General features: G+C 32.6%; 2 protein-coding genes across 2 annotated transcripts; one reads left to right on the top strand and one right to left on the bottom strand.

Annotated features, from left to right (window-relative positions):
- Positions 1–2,042: 2,042 nt before the first annotated feature.
- On the top strand, positions 2,043–11,310 carry LOC114376444 (vacuolar cation/proton exchanger 3-like). Its single transcript, XM_028334563.1, has 11 exons — positions 2,043–2,590; positions 2,665–2,732; positions 2,816–2,844; positions 2,938–3,134; positions 3,212–3,424; positions 6,289–6,420; positions 8,620–8,736; positions 8,811–8,864; positions 9,063–9,179; positions 9,400–9,493; positions 10,969–11,310. The coding sequence occupies exons 1-11, from the start codon at positions 2,309–2,311 to the stop codon at positions 10,977–10,979; spliced, it is 1,314 nt and encodes a 437-aa protein (XP_028190364.1). The 5' UTR covers positions 2,043–2,308; the 3' UTR covers positions 10,980–11,310.
- Positions 11,311–14,474: 3,164 nt separating this feature from the next.
- On the bottom strand, positions 14,475–17,589 carry LOC114376474 (4-coumarate--CoA ligase 1). Its single transcript, XM_028334614.1, has 5 exons — positions 16,498–17,589; positions 16,121–16,319; positions 15,350–15,563; positions 15,166–15,271; positions 14,475–14,849 (listed from the first exon to the last, which is right to left on the bottom strand). Exons 1-5 carry the CDS (start codon positions 17,500–17,502, stop codon positions 14,730–14,732), a joined length of 1,644 nt encoding a protein of 547 aa, XP_028190415.1. The 5' UTR covers positions 17,503–17,589; the 3' UTR covers positions 14,475–14,729.
- Between the last annotated feature and the right edge of the window lie 786 nt (positions 17,590–18,375).

Below are 18,375 nucleotides of genomic sequence, written 5' to 3'. Positions count from 1 at the left end.
GTGTGGCTTCTGGCGATAGATGCGTTATTATTGGATTGGAATTCATACTGTATTTAATCAATTATAAAAAAATAGACATAAATTATTTTTATGAAAAAAGATTAAAAAGAACTTATATTTTATTAAAAAATTACGGAGGAAGAGATCGGGATCCATATTATTCGTTCTTGCTCATTGTTGAGATTAATGCACTTGTTAGGTAGATCTGACATATTCTTTCTGTGGTGAATAAAAAATTCTGCCAATTAATGCTATAAATTTGTATTTATAAAACCAAATTACAGGAGTACTCCCTTACAATTGACAGAAGAGTATTAAAAACCTTCAATTTTAATATGTCTAGTTCGAAATCAGAAAATAGTCATTAAAAGAGAAATTAGATCTACTAAAATTAGTATTTTTTGAATAAATTGCAGCAAACTGCCGGAAACAAAATCTTAAAAAAGAGTGTCTAACAGTGTGGGTAACGTTTAACTGCCAATTTTAAGCTAATGCAAGTTTGCATCACACACAAAAGATAGACTTTGACATAGGGAATGAGGATTGACCTATGATCCAAATCAACTATATTGAGTTGATTTTTTAAGTATTATATTAGAATTGAATTCGATCCATTCAATTAAGATTAGATTATATATAGATTAAATAATAGATTTTATATTTTTTTAACTCGATTTAACCCATATCATATAATTAATTTATTATTACATATAAATTAATTATTAAATATAAAATAAATTAATTTTTAATTCACTAAATTATTAAATTAAGTTATCCATGATCTTTTTATTTTTTAATTTATTATTTTTATTTCTATCTTAATTTTGTTAATGTTTTCTCATATTAATATAATACTTTATTTTTATATAAAATAAAAATATTATATTAACATTAAAATCATTAATTATTTAATTAAATATTATCATAATTTAGTTTTTTTAAATATATTTAGTCATCATATACTTAGATAAAAATAAATTATTATTCTAAAAAAAATTAATTTTTATAAAATAAAAAAAATTTAAATATTGAAACATGATTAATCCAACCTGATGCATTTATAATGATTGAGTTGAATTGGGTAAAATATGAAAAAAATTTGTACCAACCTAATTCCATCAGTTTTTTTTTTTTTTTATCGGATTGGATTGTGGGCTTTGCAAAATCTGACTCAATTCATGAACACCCTTCCTTCGGTACGTTTTTTAGATTCTCATCATTTGTAATTTTTTTAATAATTACAGGTATATCATTTTTATTTTTACAGTCTTTGTGATAAAAAAAAAGAGATAAAAGTACAATTAGTTTAAAATGAGTCAGATAATAAGCTGCACTTGCTGCAGTTTTTTTTTAACCGCATCCATTTCCTATTTTTTTAGAAGTAATATAATTAAATTCTTTTAGATTTCATTTTATTTATCATTTTTTTTATATTTAACTAGTTTACCCTACACGATGAATCAAGGATCAAATTATTTGCGTTGGAAACCAATATTTGAGTCAATCATATATTGATATTCTTTTCTAAGTACATGTATTGTTTATTGGATATTTTTTTTACCTTGTTTGTAATTATGTTATTTAGACAAGTGATTTCCTTAAATTAAAATTACATATTAATTGAAATATAATTTATTATTAAAAATAATAAATAAATTATTTAAAATACTTAGATGTGTGGGTGTATTATTTTAATTTGTATTTATTTATATATTCTTAATCTGAATAAACAGAGAATTGAATTCATTTAAGAAAGTTTTGATTTGAATAAAAAGAAAACGTGATTAAAAATAGAGAATTTACTATAACTAAATTTGCCAACTGGGTATAAGCAAATCATGTGAATATGGACTTAAGATATGGAAGGTAGTGGTAGTAATAATAAGAAGGGAGTTTAGTAGAAAAACTAGGGATGATGTATAATAATTAATATAATGTAATGAAATTTGTGAGAGAGGGGGTGACAAGACACATGGGCAGTAGTTATTTAATGAGAAGAAGAAAAGGAAAATATATTGACTATTAAGCTTAAGAGTAGTATTTGGTAATTTGATGATGATTTAAGGAAAAAGGGGAGAGATTTCGGGGAAGGTTCGCATAGCAGGTGTGACTAGTGACTGGTGACTTGCCATCGCATAGTTGCCGGCCATCCAACGCCAAATAGGAAGGAAGGATATCCCTAAATCTCAGCCATCCCAAGAGACTTACACCTCTTGTTTCTGTTTGAGTCGAGTCGAGTCTCTTCTCTTCTAATCTCCTCCATAGCATATTTTGACCCGATCCAACCCTCGCTTTGCTAGATCTCTTGATGATGGGTTCCGTTCTAGAGGACAAGATAGACCGTCATAGTTTTCACGACCACCACGACGCCGACGATACTCCCTTAGCATCTTCCTCTTCTAAAGTCCTCCAACAATTACACAGCTTCGATTTTGAGGACACAAGCGTTGTAGATTTGCGGAGCTCATCCATCTTTAACACAACACGTATCAGCAGGAGTATATACGTCGTCTTAATTAAAGCCAAGATCAACCTCTTGCTTCCCTTTGGTCCATTGGCCATTCTCCTACATTATCTAACTGGACACCATGTATTTTTCCCCCTTTCCCTTCCTTTTTATTTCCCTCTCCTCTCCTATCTCATATCTCTTTCTTCTTTTCCTAGGGATGGGTCTTTTTCTTCACCTTATTGGGGATTACTCCTTTGGCAGAACGCCTCGGTTATGCTACCGAGTAAGTCTTTTGATTTTACTTCACCTTCTCCTCACTATTACTTCTAACACCCCCAATCCCTTTTCTTTCTTTGATTCCTCCAGGCAGCTTGCCTTCTACACAGGACCCACAGGTATCCTCATTTATTTTCTTTTTCTTTTCCTATTTATCATTCTATCCCTTTGTCTGCTTCGTCAATTCAACTCACTTCTGTTCATATTTGCAGTTGGGGGTCTGCTTAATGCCACATTCGGCAATGCAACTGAAATGATTATATCAATTTATGCATTGGAAAGCAATATGATAAGGGTTGTTCAGCAATCTTTACTCGGTTCAATCTTGTCAAATATGCTTCTAGTTCTTGGCTGTGCATTCTTTACTGGTGGCATTGTCCACTACAAAAAAGTGCAGGTTTTTGATAAGGTACATATCATCACCCCATTCATTTCTGCTTCCTCCTGATGTCACAGACTTCACATTGTAGTCCGCCTTTGCAACAGGCAGCTGCTGTTGTCAATTCTGGGTTACTCTTGATGGCTGTAATGGGAATACTATTTCCTGCTGTGCTTTACTTTACTCACTCCGAAGTTCATCAAGGGAAGTCAGTCTTATCTCTTTCAAGATTTAGCAGCTGCATAATGCTACTGGCCTATGCAAGCTACCTTTTCTTTCAACTTAGAAGTCAGCAAAATGTTTATAGTCCAGTTGACGAGGTTAGTTCTTTTGCCCCATTTTTTAAAAATTATTTTTAGCCTTTTGTCTTTTAGGTTTATGATGTATAATTATCATGTGATGTGCAAGGGGTGAAGCCCATCTATTTTTTGTTATACTTTTTTTCCGTTTTAGAAAATACGCTGCACTGATCACTGACTGAGGTACATTAGATGTTTGGAGTTTTTATAATATTTAAGGAGATGAATATATATTTGGCACTAGTTACAACTATGGCCATTTAATTAATCATTCAGTCATTGTCTTGTCACTGTGTTAACTAGTATTATACATTCAGGGCTCATTTAGTGGCCAGGATAACTATCTTATCCTCCTGTAATCAATTGTTTGGTGTCTATCCTGTGGATGCAGTGTATTTCTTATCCTGAGGTAAGAGTTAAGTTAGAAAGCAATAAGATAGGATTGTCACTCTCTCTCTCCCTTCTTTCGTCTCACCTTATAATCACCATTATCACCATCATTATCGTCATCATTATCGTTGTTGTTATTACCGCTACCACCACTACCACCACTACCATTGTTGTTGCCACCACCACTTATCATTATTTGGTCATTATCCACCAAACATCGAATAGGATTAAAGTAAAGCTTATCCTGCTTATCATGCTCTTATCTTTTCTTATATTCTATCATATCCTTGCCACCAAATGAGCCTTTACTAATCATCATTTTGCTAGTAGGGCCTGATTTTACAAGTTAAACTTAAAAATTTAAGATACAAGGTTGAGTTTAGTGAATGAAAGATACAAATGATCATGTATTTGTCGACAATGCATATTCTTACTACCCCTCCCCAAAAACACAACGACAAAAAGGTGTTTTGTTTGGACTGCTATACTCAAATATTTTATTAACTTAACCATTTTACCAAAAAAGTGAGTGGAAAATATATTAAAAAAATGAAGAACGGGGAGAAATGACTAAATTGGCACTAGTGGAGCTTAAGAAAAAAATTTGGAAGGACAAATAATAAAGTTTATAATGTATATAAATAAAATGTAATGGTTTCGATAATATCATTTCTTATGGGTGATTTTAGGCATATCATGATATTATTAAGGCTTAAATCCACTTTTGATCTCTATAGTTTGATAAGTTTCATGATTGTGCAATTTTGGTTCATGAAATTTTTTCTATTGCACATTTGATCTCATGCTTTAAAAATTGAGCAATTTTGGTTCATAGTTTTTTAATAAAAAATACTAATGTGACATGTTAATGATGATATGGTGACATGACAATCCAATACATATGCTGATGTTGCAGACATTGTGCTAACTTGGCATTGACATGCTGACATCATTCATTATTAGTGTCATATCAGCATGTGTTAAACTGTCACATAATTCATCACATCAGCATGTCACTCCCATGTCATCAATAATGTGTCACATCAACAGTTTTTGTTAAAAAATTGTCTACAGACTAGCGGTAGGCCAAAATTGCCCAATTTTGAAAACTCAAGGGACTAAATTTCAAGGACCAAAAGTGCACAATCGTGAAATTATGGGCACCAAAAGTTAATTTAAGCTTATTATTAACTATTTTCTTAATTTCATTTTATGATATTAAAATATCTTCTTTTTTTATTTTAAGTTTTTTTTTTCTGATTTTTATTTCCTCATTTGCTACCGAATAAAATAATCTAGAGAATTTATCTTTATATATTTTCGTGAAAAGAATTTCTTAAGAAGCATTTTTTTTTTATTTTGTATGAGAATACGAAAAAAAAAATCTATGAAATTTTAAACTAACTTGAGGAAATAATAATATTTTTTTCTCCAAAATCATAGCAAAATTTATGAAATTTCGTCTAGAAATAATTTGTGAAAAAATCATAGACAAATTTGCATGAAAAATCCAGATGCAGGAAAAATTTGCTGGTTCAAGTCATCTTGTATAAGTCTTATAGAGAATGAGGATATCAAAGTCATAGAAAAAATGAGTTTGAAAACGGTAAGAAAAATATAGCTTATTGTTTGAAAAGGTAATTAATTAATGAAATAGTTGTATGAAAAGTGTTGTTGATGCTTAAATCAGCTATAAGAATCAATGTTATCAAAAGCAAAATCTTGAAGTGCCATATTGACATAAATTTATCTATAATAATAAAGAAAAAGACTAAAAATTACCTTCAATTAAAGTGTTTCTTTATGTTTTTTCATTGTCTTAAAATCATTAATAATTGAGAAATAAACAACTTTACAAAGTATTTGAGAATGTTATAGAGAATGAGGATATCAAAGTCATAGAAAAAGGCAAAAAAAAATATAGCTTATTGTTTGAAAAGGTAATTAATTAATGAAATAGTTGTATGAAAAGTGTTATTGATGTTTAAATCAGCTACAAGAATCAATGTTGTCAAAAGCAAAATCTTGAAGTGCAATATTGACATAAAATTGTCTATAATAATAAAGAAAAAGACTAAAAATGACCTTCAATTAAAGTGCTTCTTTATGCTCTTTCAATGTCTTAAAATCATTAATAATTGAGAAATAAACAACTTTACAAAGTATTTGAGAGTATTATAGAAAATCTTTAGTGTATAAAGTTGGGGGAATGACTCCTGTCATAACCAAGATCCGCCACTACATAACGCAAGTATGTGGCTTTACATTTTGATGGATGTCAGTTTGAGTGGATTGTTCTTGCATGTATTAGAAAAGGTAAAAAGCATCCTTTTTAATTTATGTTTTCACTCTTCTGGTGGGGTTTTTATTTTAAAGTTGATCGGAATATTAAATTATTACATATATTTTGAAATGGATTGGTGCCTATTGAATGCCTTTTTTTCTTTATTACTCAACAGTGCATTTTCACATAATCTCCACACTTCATAATGTAGGAAGGAGATAATGGTGAAAATTCTGATGAGGAGGAAGAACATGAATTAACTCAATGGGAGGCAATAATCTGGCTTGCTATCTTGACAGCATGGGTATCTATATTGTCTGGATACCTTGTAGACGCCATACAGGTATAGCTATATCATTTTCAGAATTTCTTGATCATTAATTTCTATTGTTGTACCACTAGAGCTTCTATTCTCGTGGATTGTTGAATTTGAGCCTTTATATTTGTTGATTTTCTTAATTTTTGTTGGTTTTCTTAATTTTTGTTGGTTTTATTTGCAAGGTTTGTAAATGATTCCAAGAAAGAGTCTCACTACACGATATAATATCTTGATCCTTGATGTTCTTTTTTTAGAGCCGTAAATACAAAACCAAGTTATTAATCCAAGAATCAGGTGGTGACAACTCAAGGGTGATAAACATTTGACTTCGAAGAAAAAAATTATTAAAGATAATTGAAAATCAAAAAGTAGTGCTAACTTTATTTGAATGAGATAGATGTCTAAGAAAGTTAAGAAGATTGTTAAAGCAATCTTGAGTGAATCAAAAGATTTTGAACTGAGATAAGAATTCTTGGTGGTGGAATGTTGGTATTTAAGAAATGGTAAGAAACAAAAAGGATTGTTTTAAGGCTTTACCCCGTACAATCATAGTAGTGAATAGTGGCACAAAGGTGTCACCCCGAAAAACATTATGCCAGATTGCTAGATGACTGCTATTCTATTTGTTTTATAATTATAATTTAAAATATATTTTGGGTGGTGAGAGAAGAGGACAAAAGGAATACCTGTCCCCTTCCCATTGACCCATGCTATATAACAGAATGCAATTAATGGGAGATTTGAAAGTCTTCCATAGAAAAGGAAATATGACAACAGAGGGGTTTCACACACTTGTCCTCACCAAAAACCTTAGTTGAGCCAGAAACTAAACAGGGACAGAATGAACAGATTCTATATTAGTTGGGCCGAATGTAGTGCTGCTAAATCTTTATTTTGCCTGGACCTAATCACTCCACTTTGACAAAGTTAGCTGTGATTGCTTTGTGGTTTGAGATTATATACTCTTACAATATCTCTACCTTTCTTGTCCTTGTTGACAATAAAAAACTGTAATATTTGTTAGACAAGTAGCCTCAATAACTTAAGAGGGGGGAGGTGACTTAAATCTTACAAAATTTCCACTAACAAATTTTATCCTCCTTTTAAATGATATATGATAGGCTCAGAATGCAGAAGAAGAAGAAGAAACAACAATCAATTTAATAATGTTCTTTAAACGTGCAAGACAAACTTGATTGCAATAAAATAAATAAGATAAGGGAAGAGAGAATTGCAAATTCGATTTATACTAGTTCGGTTACTTCCCATGCTTACGTTCAGTCCTCAAGCAATCCGCTTGAGATTTTTCACTATCTCTATAAATCCTTTACAGACTTTGAACACACCTTAGGATCTCTCGTCCTTGTGTTCAAGATTCTCCAAGAGACAACCAGTCTCTTGATTACAATTCTCACAATCCAAGAGACAACCAATCTCTTGATTACAATTTAGTTTATGAGATGAATAGAAAGATTTTTCTTCTTTAAAGTAGATGATACAAATTGAAGTTCCTAGAGGAATTTCTCTCCTTTAGAGATGATAATACAAATTGAAATTCCTAGATGAATTTTCAATAAATTTGTAAGTGTTTGCCTAATAGTTGTTGAGAGAGCATTTGATAATTAAGTTATCTTAGAACATCCCTCTCTTGCTTTTCGAAGTCAGACACACACACACATATATATATAGGCTCATTGTACCTTTTCAAAATGGTTTGAATAGATGTGTCTTTTCAAAAAGCTTTTCTGAAATTTTCTCACTGGTAATCGATTACACAGTTATATTTTAAAGGTTATGACTTTTCAATTTGAATTTCAAGAGTTCCGTTACTGGTAATCTTTTACAAACATCTGGTAATCAATTACAAGATTCAAAATTCAAATTTCAAAATCTTTTTTAAAAGCTGATTTGTAAACTTGTCTCCTGGTAATCGATTACATTGCCTAGTAATCGATTACTAGAGCCTTTGATCTCTTGGAAACAATTTGTTTTAAGGCAAAAATCAATCAACCAGTGAGATTATTTGAGACCTTATCTTTTTCTTGATCTTATTTGTTTGACCTTGAATTAATCTTGAAGCAATAATGTTTGTTGAAACAACCTTGTTTGATTTTACTTTGACATCATCAAAACTCTGTATTCATACATTCACAATATTCCTATTATCCATAAATTCTGCATCATAAGTTCATTCATTGACATTGTGTTTCTGGTCTCTTGCAGGGAGCATCTGAGTCATTGAATATGTCAGTGGCTTTTATTTCTGTCATCTTGCTTCCAATTGTAGGCAATGCTGCAGAACATGCCAGTGCTATCATGTTTGCCGTGAAGGACAAGCTTGTAAGTGGCTTTCAAAGCCTACTCTTTATTCTATGAATATTGTTAATCTGCTAATGGATTCAATCTCTCCTCAGGATATCACTATTGGAGTTGCTATTGGATCGTCTACACAGATATCTATGTTTGTGGTATGGCCTCGAACTGTTATTAAATGTTATTAAGTTGTTTGGGGTATACATTTACTATATCTTTTTGTGATTAAACTATCCTGGATTTCTTCTTGTCATAGGAGGACATTTCTTGAGTTTATTAACTTTTTAAAATTAGTTAATCAGATGATGATCATTGGAGAAAGTTGATGGTTCTTGATCTCTTGAAAATTGTAGATCCCTTTCTGTGTAGTTGTTGGATGGTGCATGGGAAAAGAAATGGACTTGAATTTTCAACTATTCGAGACTGCCACGCTTTTTATCACTGTGTTAGTAGTTGCATTTATGATGCAGGTATGTTATTTCTTACTTGCGCCTGTAAATTGTGTTGGTAGCAGTTATTAATGTTTTTTCAACATAAACAATCGATGGTCGAGATGTTTGGTCAAAGCATTAACTTTTTATTGCACGTGCTTGATTTGTGTGTGATAGGTTTATATATAGAGTTTTTTTTTTGTTGCCACTATTACTTATGTTTGTAACAACCATTTTAAATTTGCGTTATTCCATGCAGGAAGGAACCTCAAATTATTTTAAAGGGTTGATGCTTATTCTATGCTATCTAATAGTTGCTGCCAGTTTTTTCGTACATGTAGACCCTAAAAGTGGTGAGTTACCGAGAATATACTGCATAGATTCACGGTAGAGTTATATAATGCAGAATCTAGATGAATCTCCTCTATTTCTTTTTGTGCTTAGTAAATCTCCAACAACAAGCATGCTTAGTTTCATGTATCCACCTACCTGTCTCTTCCCCATTGCTTCTCAAGATATGCATATATTTTCTGTTAAACGATATGAACTTCTGGATTTTTGAACTTGGACCCTTCCAGATTCATGACATGCCATCTGTCTAGTTTAAGTTTGTAATACCAAAAGTGAATTTGGTAGTGCCACATTTCTGCTAAACAGAGTATATGATGAATTTAGGTGAATCACTAAAATCCCTAGTAGTTTATATTCTTACTATCTGATATGCTTATTCATTATTGCCTAATTAATTTGGAGACAAATGGGTTTTTTTGTTGAAAAGATAAAAGGCTTAATTGTAAAAACAGTCTCCTATTTTTTAATTCACTATCGGAGTTTCCCTATTTTTTAAAATTCACTATTTGGATTCTTAGAGGAAAATTAAATGTTGACCGTTAACTTATTTTACGCATCTAATGTTTTCGTTGCTTAGTTTGGGTTTGTGTTGTTGATTTTGGGAATAGGGATTTTGGGTGGATGAAGTTTATGTTTTGGGGTTGAGGTAATTGTTTATGAGATAATTGTTAGTTACCTAATTACTGATGAGGATAAATTGAAAATAACGTAAATAATTAATTACTTTAGTTACCAATAATGATATTTTCTAAACACATAAATACCTCTTAAACGAATAATTATATGCGAACAGGTGATAGTCGACGTTTTAAGCTAATAGTCAGTGTTCAATTTTTCCTCAGGGACTCAGATAGTGAATTTTGAAAAATAGGGGGACTCCGATAATGAATTAAAAAAAAGGGGACCGATTTAGTGAAATGAGAAAAATAGGGTACATTTTTTGCAATTAAGCCACGATAAAATTCTAGAACTTTCAGCTAGGGGAATTTCTTTCCAAATGCTTTAGCTAAGTTGACACTTCCCCCACCCCGCACAAACAAATGTTTGCACGTAGAAGTGTACCTTGAACTTACCTTTTGGAACGCTGAACCCATGTAGTATTTTAGTCACATGCCTCATCATGTTGCCTATCGGAGTTTGTTCATCAAGACCTACTGGTTTGATCACTTTATCTTTTCTGATATACTCTGCATTGTTATCAATCTTTTTGGCCTAAGTAGAAGTGAAGATAGAGGGGTTTATATTATGGTAAATATAGTGTATCCCCTAGATAAGATATTAAAATGTCCATGTTTTGGCTTCTGTCAGTTTGACATCAATCAGTTTTGACTATAGATCTAGTCGTGTAGCCACTACTAGTAGTTCTACATCAGGCTATTTGCTTATAAAAAATGAAACTTCTTTAGGATTATGTTTGGCTGTTTATTTGACATATGCTTAGGGCCTGTTGTAATGCTGCTTGTGGAATCTGGTACAGGTGATGACTAAATATTTAGTGTAGGTATGGCAATTGTCAATGCTGCATTTCTTTCCCCTTTCTGTACCATAAAGGTAGTAAGCAGGATTTTTGAAAGGGTTCAGGAAGATTCTTGCATTCAACATGACCTGGGAACCCCTGATGTGGTCACGGGCAATTTACTGTACTGAAAATTTCCAGCCTTGTATTATATATTGAATTTTGAGTGTATGTGTTACTGTATTATTTTTATCTCCATAGCTTTCATTCATTCACCATAAAATGTTGTAGCCTTTGGGCTCTCATCTCCAATGAATCACGTTGAAAGTAACCAATCAATGCAAAGCTTTCTTTCATTTTGTATTTTGTGGTTCATACGTTTTTTTTTTTTTTTTTGGTTTCTAGAATTGGGCATTGGAAATTTAGAATGTTGATACGGTAGGAACTCAAGACAATTTTGTAGTTATAACTGCATTTTTCATATTTTCTTGTGTTATTTATAATAAGGCTTATGCGCTTTTTTTCTCCCGACAAAATAAGTTCCATAAGTGAATACAATCATAATAGAAAGGCTTAGCACTCGTCAGTGGGAAGAAGCAAGAAAAAGTTAAAGGAGATCAAGGTTTTCCTAAGGAATCGTCAATGTAAATATCATATGATGTAGTAGAGGAGGATAAGGAAAACCCCCCAAACGATGACCTATAAGGACATTCTTGTAGGAAAGAGAACGGGAGATATTAGAGATATAGGATTAGATGCTATATAAGTCAAGAGATGCACATTTTGTAATTGATTTGCTCATTTGAGCATTATCTAAAATAATATTTAGTTTTTTTTTTCTTTTTTATCTTTATACCACGAATTCTATCATAGTATCAGAGTTATGAATCTATCTTAATTTTTTCTTTTCTTCGTTGTACTTCATCATTGTTTCCTTTTTTTTTATTTTTTCTTTTTCATTTACCTTTTTCTTTTTCTTTCTTTTTTTTGAGAAAATTTACACATCTTTCTCCAATTACCTTTTTCCTCTTCGTCAAAGTGAAGTTTCAATCTCAGATCTATGATTTCTTCATTTCATCCACTTCATGTTCAACCTTTCTTTTTTCGGTCAACTTCAGTCGTGAACTAAGAAATCATCACCATCAATTGTCTCCTCTCCATGTACGTAACAAAATTCCTCTTATTTTAGTCTTTGTCGTCGTGAGGCGATTTTCGGCCACCGCTATTGTCCTCTGTCATGAGTCACGAGTCACTGATTCCGACAAATACCTACCTTCGTTCAATCCTTATTCATCTTTTCATATTTTTCTTTTCATTTTTTGATTCCTTTTTCCAAAAATTTCTCTAAAACACAAAACCTTAACATTTTTCCTTTCCTTTTCTGTCCAATTTGGGTTGGAATTCATGAAATCACCACCACTAATCGACTCATCTCTATGTTCGCAACAAAATCCCTTTGTTTTTTTGTCATTGTTAACTTATTGACAAGTGCATCAATTTGTCTCAAGTAGTAAAGTACTCGGAAGTCCGAGTGTCGAATTCACAGAAACTTTGTTTATACTTAAATTGATTCAAATTCAATTTACAAGCAAGAGATAAGGAATTTAAAATAAAAGATAAAGAGAGGTAGAAAATAAGATAAAAATTTAAATTAAAAAATGATAAAGATAAAAGATAAAGATGATGATTAAAGGTAAATTCAGAATTTAAAATATATTGGGACCTAACATGCCTAATTATCCTTAATGCAATGTTAATGTGTTTCTCTATTTAATAATATTCCAATTTCCATCCACGTCTACTATGATACTCAACCTTGATCCCTCACGATGAAAAGCCTAATTTATCTATTCTTTCTCTTAAATTCCTTTACAGAGATAAAACAGTAAATTGCATGAAGTTTGAAGATGTATGCATAGACAAAACAAAATTACTATATCCCTAGCAATGAGTTGTTTAAATGTCCTTTTCCAGTTCTTTAGAAATTAAACACCTCTCAATGCCTAATCACTAAACATATGCATGGATGATCAGACTACATAATAACAATAAAGCACATGAAAGAAACAATAAAAATTGACATTGCATTAAATAGATAGTAAGGAAAAATTACATTACAAGGACCTTTGACTGCTAGGTTCCCAATAATGGAATTTTAACTTCTTATTATCACGAAAGACTTTATACTTTAAAAGCTTATATGGATAGAAGAAGAGGGATGAATAAAGGAGGAAAAGGAGATAATGGACATTGAAGAAGGGTTTCTCTTATCTGGCTAAGATAGATTATTAGCCTTGTCTCTCATTTTAATAAAGTCCTTTATACGCACAATTGGTTAATTACTTATTACCAAGATTTGGATTATCGACTAAAATATATGCCTTACTTGTTGTAGTTGAATTTCTTAAAAATTTTGTCAGAGATTCATTTCATGATTATGTATATGAATATTTTGTTGGGAGAAACAAAACCAAAGCTAGTAAGAGATTTTGATAGTTTGTATTGGATTATAGGTTTTAACACCATTTTTGCCATTCTACACATTAGTAATAATTCGATATGTACATATTGCAGTTGGTTTATTTTAAGATATGATTATATTTTTAATTTTATTGATATCAATCTTTAGTAAGTATATTTTAATAAAGTGCTTAAAGTGTTCATCATTTTTTGTATTTTCATTGTGACAAATTTTGTTTGTAAGAATTTTGCAATTTTATTTATATAACATATGATGTAGACAAAAATCACTTTTGTTTTGTAATAATGACTTGAAAAATAATATTTTTTGCAGAATAACTTATCCCACAGAATATAGTTGCATAAATGCAACAACAGAAAAAGGTTGCATTTTAGTCTAAATCAATGTTTGAACTAATAATTGAGAATGAAATGAAATGGATAGGAATATAATAAGATGGAATGTATTAAAATGTTATTTCATTATTTGGATATTTAATAATGGAATAGAACAAAAATTCATTCTATTGTTTGAAAAAGGACAAAATTGTATGGGTTATATAGCTTCTCAATTCTATATTATCTTTTTAAAAATATATATTATCTCTTAGAGAGTAAAATTTGCAAAAATAAAATAATCATTTTATCCGTCTTCCATTATGCTTCATTCTTATTTTTACAAATTAAATCATGGAACAACTTTAACTTCCTTTCACTTCATTCCCTTTCCATTCCATCATAAACCATCAATCCGAACATAGCCTAAGTTAAGTGTATGGGTAATTAACTGTATAAAAAATTAATAAGTCTACCATGGTCGAATATTTATTATTATAGGTAAGATATAGGAATATAAATAAAATATATTGATGAAATTATTAATTGATAACAATTTTTTATTAATAATTAAAATAGAAAACATATGTTTATTTAATTTTTGTAACTTTAAAATTAATTATATTTGTAAACGTCTCGTCGAAATTCAACCTTAAATCATATTAATATCACGAGCAAAATTTCAATGAGGTTTATCACTTCAATTTTGCTATCCCAAAAGATTAAAACAATGCAATTAAATATAATTTTATAATAAAAAAATACAATTTGATATTATAGAAGGTGAAAGTCCTTGACAGATTGAAATCTTTACAGAAGATAGTTCTGTAAGAAAATCACACTGGTAACTTATACACGGTTGTTACGTAAGAGAAAATACGTAAAAGCTAGCGGGATCAAGCAACAGCGCCTCTTCCTTTTGTGTTGAAGCTTGCTTATGCGGGCATCGTATAATAACACCATAACATGATGGGTTTGGTTTAATTTCATTTTGGAACACTTGCCGCTATCTTTGCTCTTAGATCCTTGCGCAAGATTTTGCCTGACGGTGACTTGGGAATTGCATCAATGAAGAATACTCGGTTTATTCTTTTGTAAAACACCACCTGCACAATTCCACAACTCATTACATTCCTTATTTTGTGGCTAAGAAAGGTACAGTACACATCATAAATAAACCTGTAAAAAACGCATTTATATCTGAAAGTGACCCAGACATTTAGAATTAGGTGGGAAGAAGCGGTGTGGGTCAGTTATAAGAAAAATTGAGAAATTATATTAATACGGCATGAATGAGATTATTTTTAAAATGAATATATATTAGATCAAGTGAAAATTAATAGCAAAGTAATTATAACGTGTTTTATTTATTTATTAAGAAAGTATTAAATAATAGTGAATATATGGAAGGGGAAAAAAAACCTGTTTGGAGATAAACTGCTTAATTTCATCCTCGGTTGTGTCGGTATAACCATTTGATATGACCACAAATGCAACAGGTACCTCTCCCGCGGCTTCATCCTTCATTCTGAAATTTTGAAGTTTAATTAATTAAAGAGATAATGGGAGATAGTATTTAATTAATTTGGGAGGATGGAGGACTTACGGAACAACAGCAGCATCAGAGATCTTAGGATGAGTGAGAAGAAGGGCTTCAAGTTCAGCCGGAGCCACTTGAAATCCTTTGTATTTGATCAATTCCTTGAGCCTGTCAACGATGAATAACTCATCGTCATCGTCGATGTAACCGATGTCACCTGTGTGCAACCAACCATCTTTGTCTATGGTTCTCTCTGTAGCCTCTCCATCATTTAGATAACCTGTTCAATTTAATTCGTCAATAATCCCATAGGTAAACAATGTTAGTATATTTGTTGAGACGTGCAAGTAATAATATTTTTTCATTTTTCATAAAAACAGAACCACACCGCACATGAACCTTAATCAATGTTTGGCCGGCATGAACCAATGAATAGTATATATTTGATGTCCTATATTTTATTTTATGAATATTATCATATAACTTTTTTAACAAATGTCCTTTTCTCTCCCTCACCCCCTAGCTCCCCCCAAAGTCGCACTCCTAAACATTTCCATAATGTATTGTTGAGTATTAAGGAGATAAAGAGATGGGAAAAAAATGACAAGTTGGATGAATTTTTTCTTTAAATAAGTAATTAATTTTTAATTGAAATAACTATCCCACTATATTTAATATAAAACAAATGTTATAAAATGATTTATTTTTCAGAGCATTTTCTTTCTCAATGAGAGATTAATGTGTAGGATTACACCCTAAACAGATAAGAAAGAAAAAGACTATATTGAAAATATAATTTAAAAACCGATGATTAATTTGAATTGCACACAAGGGTACCTTTCATAATCTGGTCGCCTCTTATGCAAATTTCACCGGATTGGTTTCTGGGTAAAGAATGACCGGTTTCAGGATCGACAATCTTCATCTCTGCATTTCTTACAACGGTTCCACATGCACCTGGTTTCACGTCTATCGGTTCTTTAGCAAAAGCTAAAGACATTGTTAGCACAGGCCCTGCCTCAGTCATTCCGTATCCCTGTATTTATTTATAAACTTAAAACTTTTAATAATTCCATACTTGTAATGTCAAAAATATTGAAAGTAGAGTGAGGGTAAAACGTGAGAACTTGTCATGATAAATAAAAAAAAGTTATTTAAAACTAGAGAAATAAAAGAAAGAAGTTAAAAAATAAGGGAGTAAAATAAAGTAGTACCTGGCCAAGTTTGGCGTTGGGGAATTTAGCTCTGAGAGTGTCTTCGAGTTCCTTACCAAGAGGGGCTCCCCCGGACTTCAAGACTCTGATGGAAGACAGGTCGTACTTGTGGAGATCGGGTGATTTGGAAATGGCGAGAACAATGGGAGGGACGACAGGGGCAATAGTGACTTTGTGCTTGTGAATGAGAGCAAGCAAGGAGTTAATATCGAACTTGGGCATGAGGAGAATGGTAGCCTTGGCACGCAAGCCACAGAGAAGAACGGAGTTGAGAGAGTAAATGTGAAAGAGGGGAAGCACGCAGAGGATGGTGTCGTGGCAGTGGTAATAGAGGTTGGGATTATCACCGTCAACCTGCTGAGCAATGCTGGTCACCAGCCCCTTGTGGCTCAGCATCACTCCCTTGGGAAGACCAGTTGTTCCCGAAGAATAAGGCAATGCAACCACGTCATCGGGCTTGATATCAACATCAACATCAACATCAGCGTCACCGTTATCCTCACACAGATGTGAGAAATGGAGATGCTGCTTCTCCTCTGTATGGGGGGGACAAGAGTCGACGAATACGAGCTTGATGTCGCGGAGGTCCTTGACTTTGTCGTAGTAAGAGGCCTGGGTGATGAGGAGCTTGGCATTGGAGGCATGGGCTTGCTTTGCAATCTCGGCGGGGGTGAAGAAAGGGTTGGCGGCAGTGGCCATGGCACCGCGGTGGGATGCGCCAAGAAACGAGAAGACGAATTCGGGGCAATTGGGGAGGAGGATCATGATGACCTGGCCCTGTTCCACGCCCTCTTTCTTCAGCCCCCTCGCCACCTTTCTGGCGGTGCTGTCCACCTCGTGGTAGCTGTAGACGTCTCCCGTGGGGGCATTGATCAGGCAGGGGCGTGAACCACACTCTCTCAAATTCTCGAAGCAGTAAGAGTGGAGGGGCATATGTTTGGGGATGTAGATATCCGGAAGCTTCGACCTGAATATCAATTCCCTCCTGCTTCCATCATCAGCCATTCTCCTCCTCTTAACAGCTTTCTTACTTGATAGATAGCCTGGAGATTGATTTGTGGAGGTAGAGATGAGGAACACGAAACAAGTGCTTCATTTCTATTTGTAATAATAATAAGGGGTTGGTTGGTTGGTAAAGGGCACAATGGGAATAATAATATATGACCATGGGATTTGAGATAGTAGGAGTTGGGGTTGGTGAGACTTGTTTCTTTCTTTCCTGCCAATCAAAGCCTATTTTCGGTTCAGGCCTCTTTTTCTTACTCTTAAGAAGACTTTTTTTTACCAACCGCAGTGGACCTCTCCTATCTTCTCCTTCACCTACCACACTCACCATAGCCACGCCATGCCACGCCATTCCATTCATGGACCCTCCATCTTCTTTCTTCTCCTGGCCCAAATTCCCATTCTGGGCCTTATTCCTTTTTCGTTTCATACAAATTGGATTGTCCAGTACAGTCCACTGATATTCGTCTCAATGCGATCTTGCACGTCACTTTCTATTCTCTTCCTATCTCCCCCGCTTGTCTCTTGCTTAATGGAACCATGGTTTTCACATATTCGAATTTCAAAATCAAAAGGAAGACTGGCATGGCATGAAAACCAAGTTTTATTAATGCTTCAATCTGATTTATAGAATGAATCATTTACATGAGACATTCACCCAATGTCATCAACACTTGTTAACGTACACGTTCCAAGGATGAGTTATTTTTTGTTACTACATTGCAACGTAACAACGTTAATTAATAATAATTCAATGTTTGCAACGAACAAGTTGATCAAACATATAAGACGGCTGTTACACCCATAAAAGAAAATATCTTTATTCATAACTATAATTATTATTAATAAACTCAATTTATATCGTTGTACACA

The sequence above is a fragment of the Glycine soja genome, chromosome 11 (assembly GCF_004193775.1).
Source record: "Glycine soja cultivar W05 chromosome 11, ASM419377v2, whole genome shotgun sequence".
Lineage (NCBI taxonomy): Eukaryota > Viridiplantae > Streptophyta > Magnoliopsida > Fabales > Fabaceae > Glycine > Glycine soja.
Note: the sequence above shows the minus strand (reverse complement) of the source record. Positions and strands in the feature narration are given on the sequence as shown.

What these genes read in the sequence shown, in the direction of transcription:
- LOC114376444 (XM_028334563.1), top strand. Translation starts at nt 2,309, where the DNA reads ATGATGGGTTCCGTTCTAGAGGACAAGATAGACCGTCATAGTTTTCAC. An exon ending in CTTCTACACAGGACCCACAG is followed by an intron (nt 2,845 to 2,937) that starts GTATCCTCATTT and finishes TCATATTTGCAG; the next exon opens with TTGGGGGTCTGCTTAATGCC. An exon ending in TTGCCGTGAAGGACAAGCTT is followed by an intron (nt 8,737 to 8,810) that starts GTAAGTGGCTTT and finishes ATCTCTCCTCAG; the next exon opens with GATATCACTATTGGAGTTGC.
- LOC114376474 (XM_028334614.1), bottom strand. Translation starts at nt 17,502, where the DNA reads ATGGCTGATGATGGAAGCAGGAGGGAATTGATATTCAGGTCGAAGCTT. An exon ending in CCAACGCCAAACTTGGCCAG is followed by an intron (nt 16,320 to 16,497) that starts GTACTACTTTAT and finishes AAATAAATACAG; the next exon opens with GGATACGGAATGACTGAGGC. An exon ending in AGGCGACCAGATTATGAAAG is followed by an intron (nt 15,564 to 16,120) that starts GTACCCTTGTGT and finishes TAAATTGAACAG; the next exon opens with GTTATCTAAATGATGGAGAG.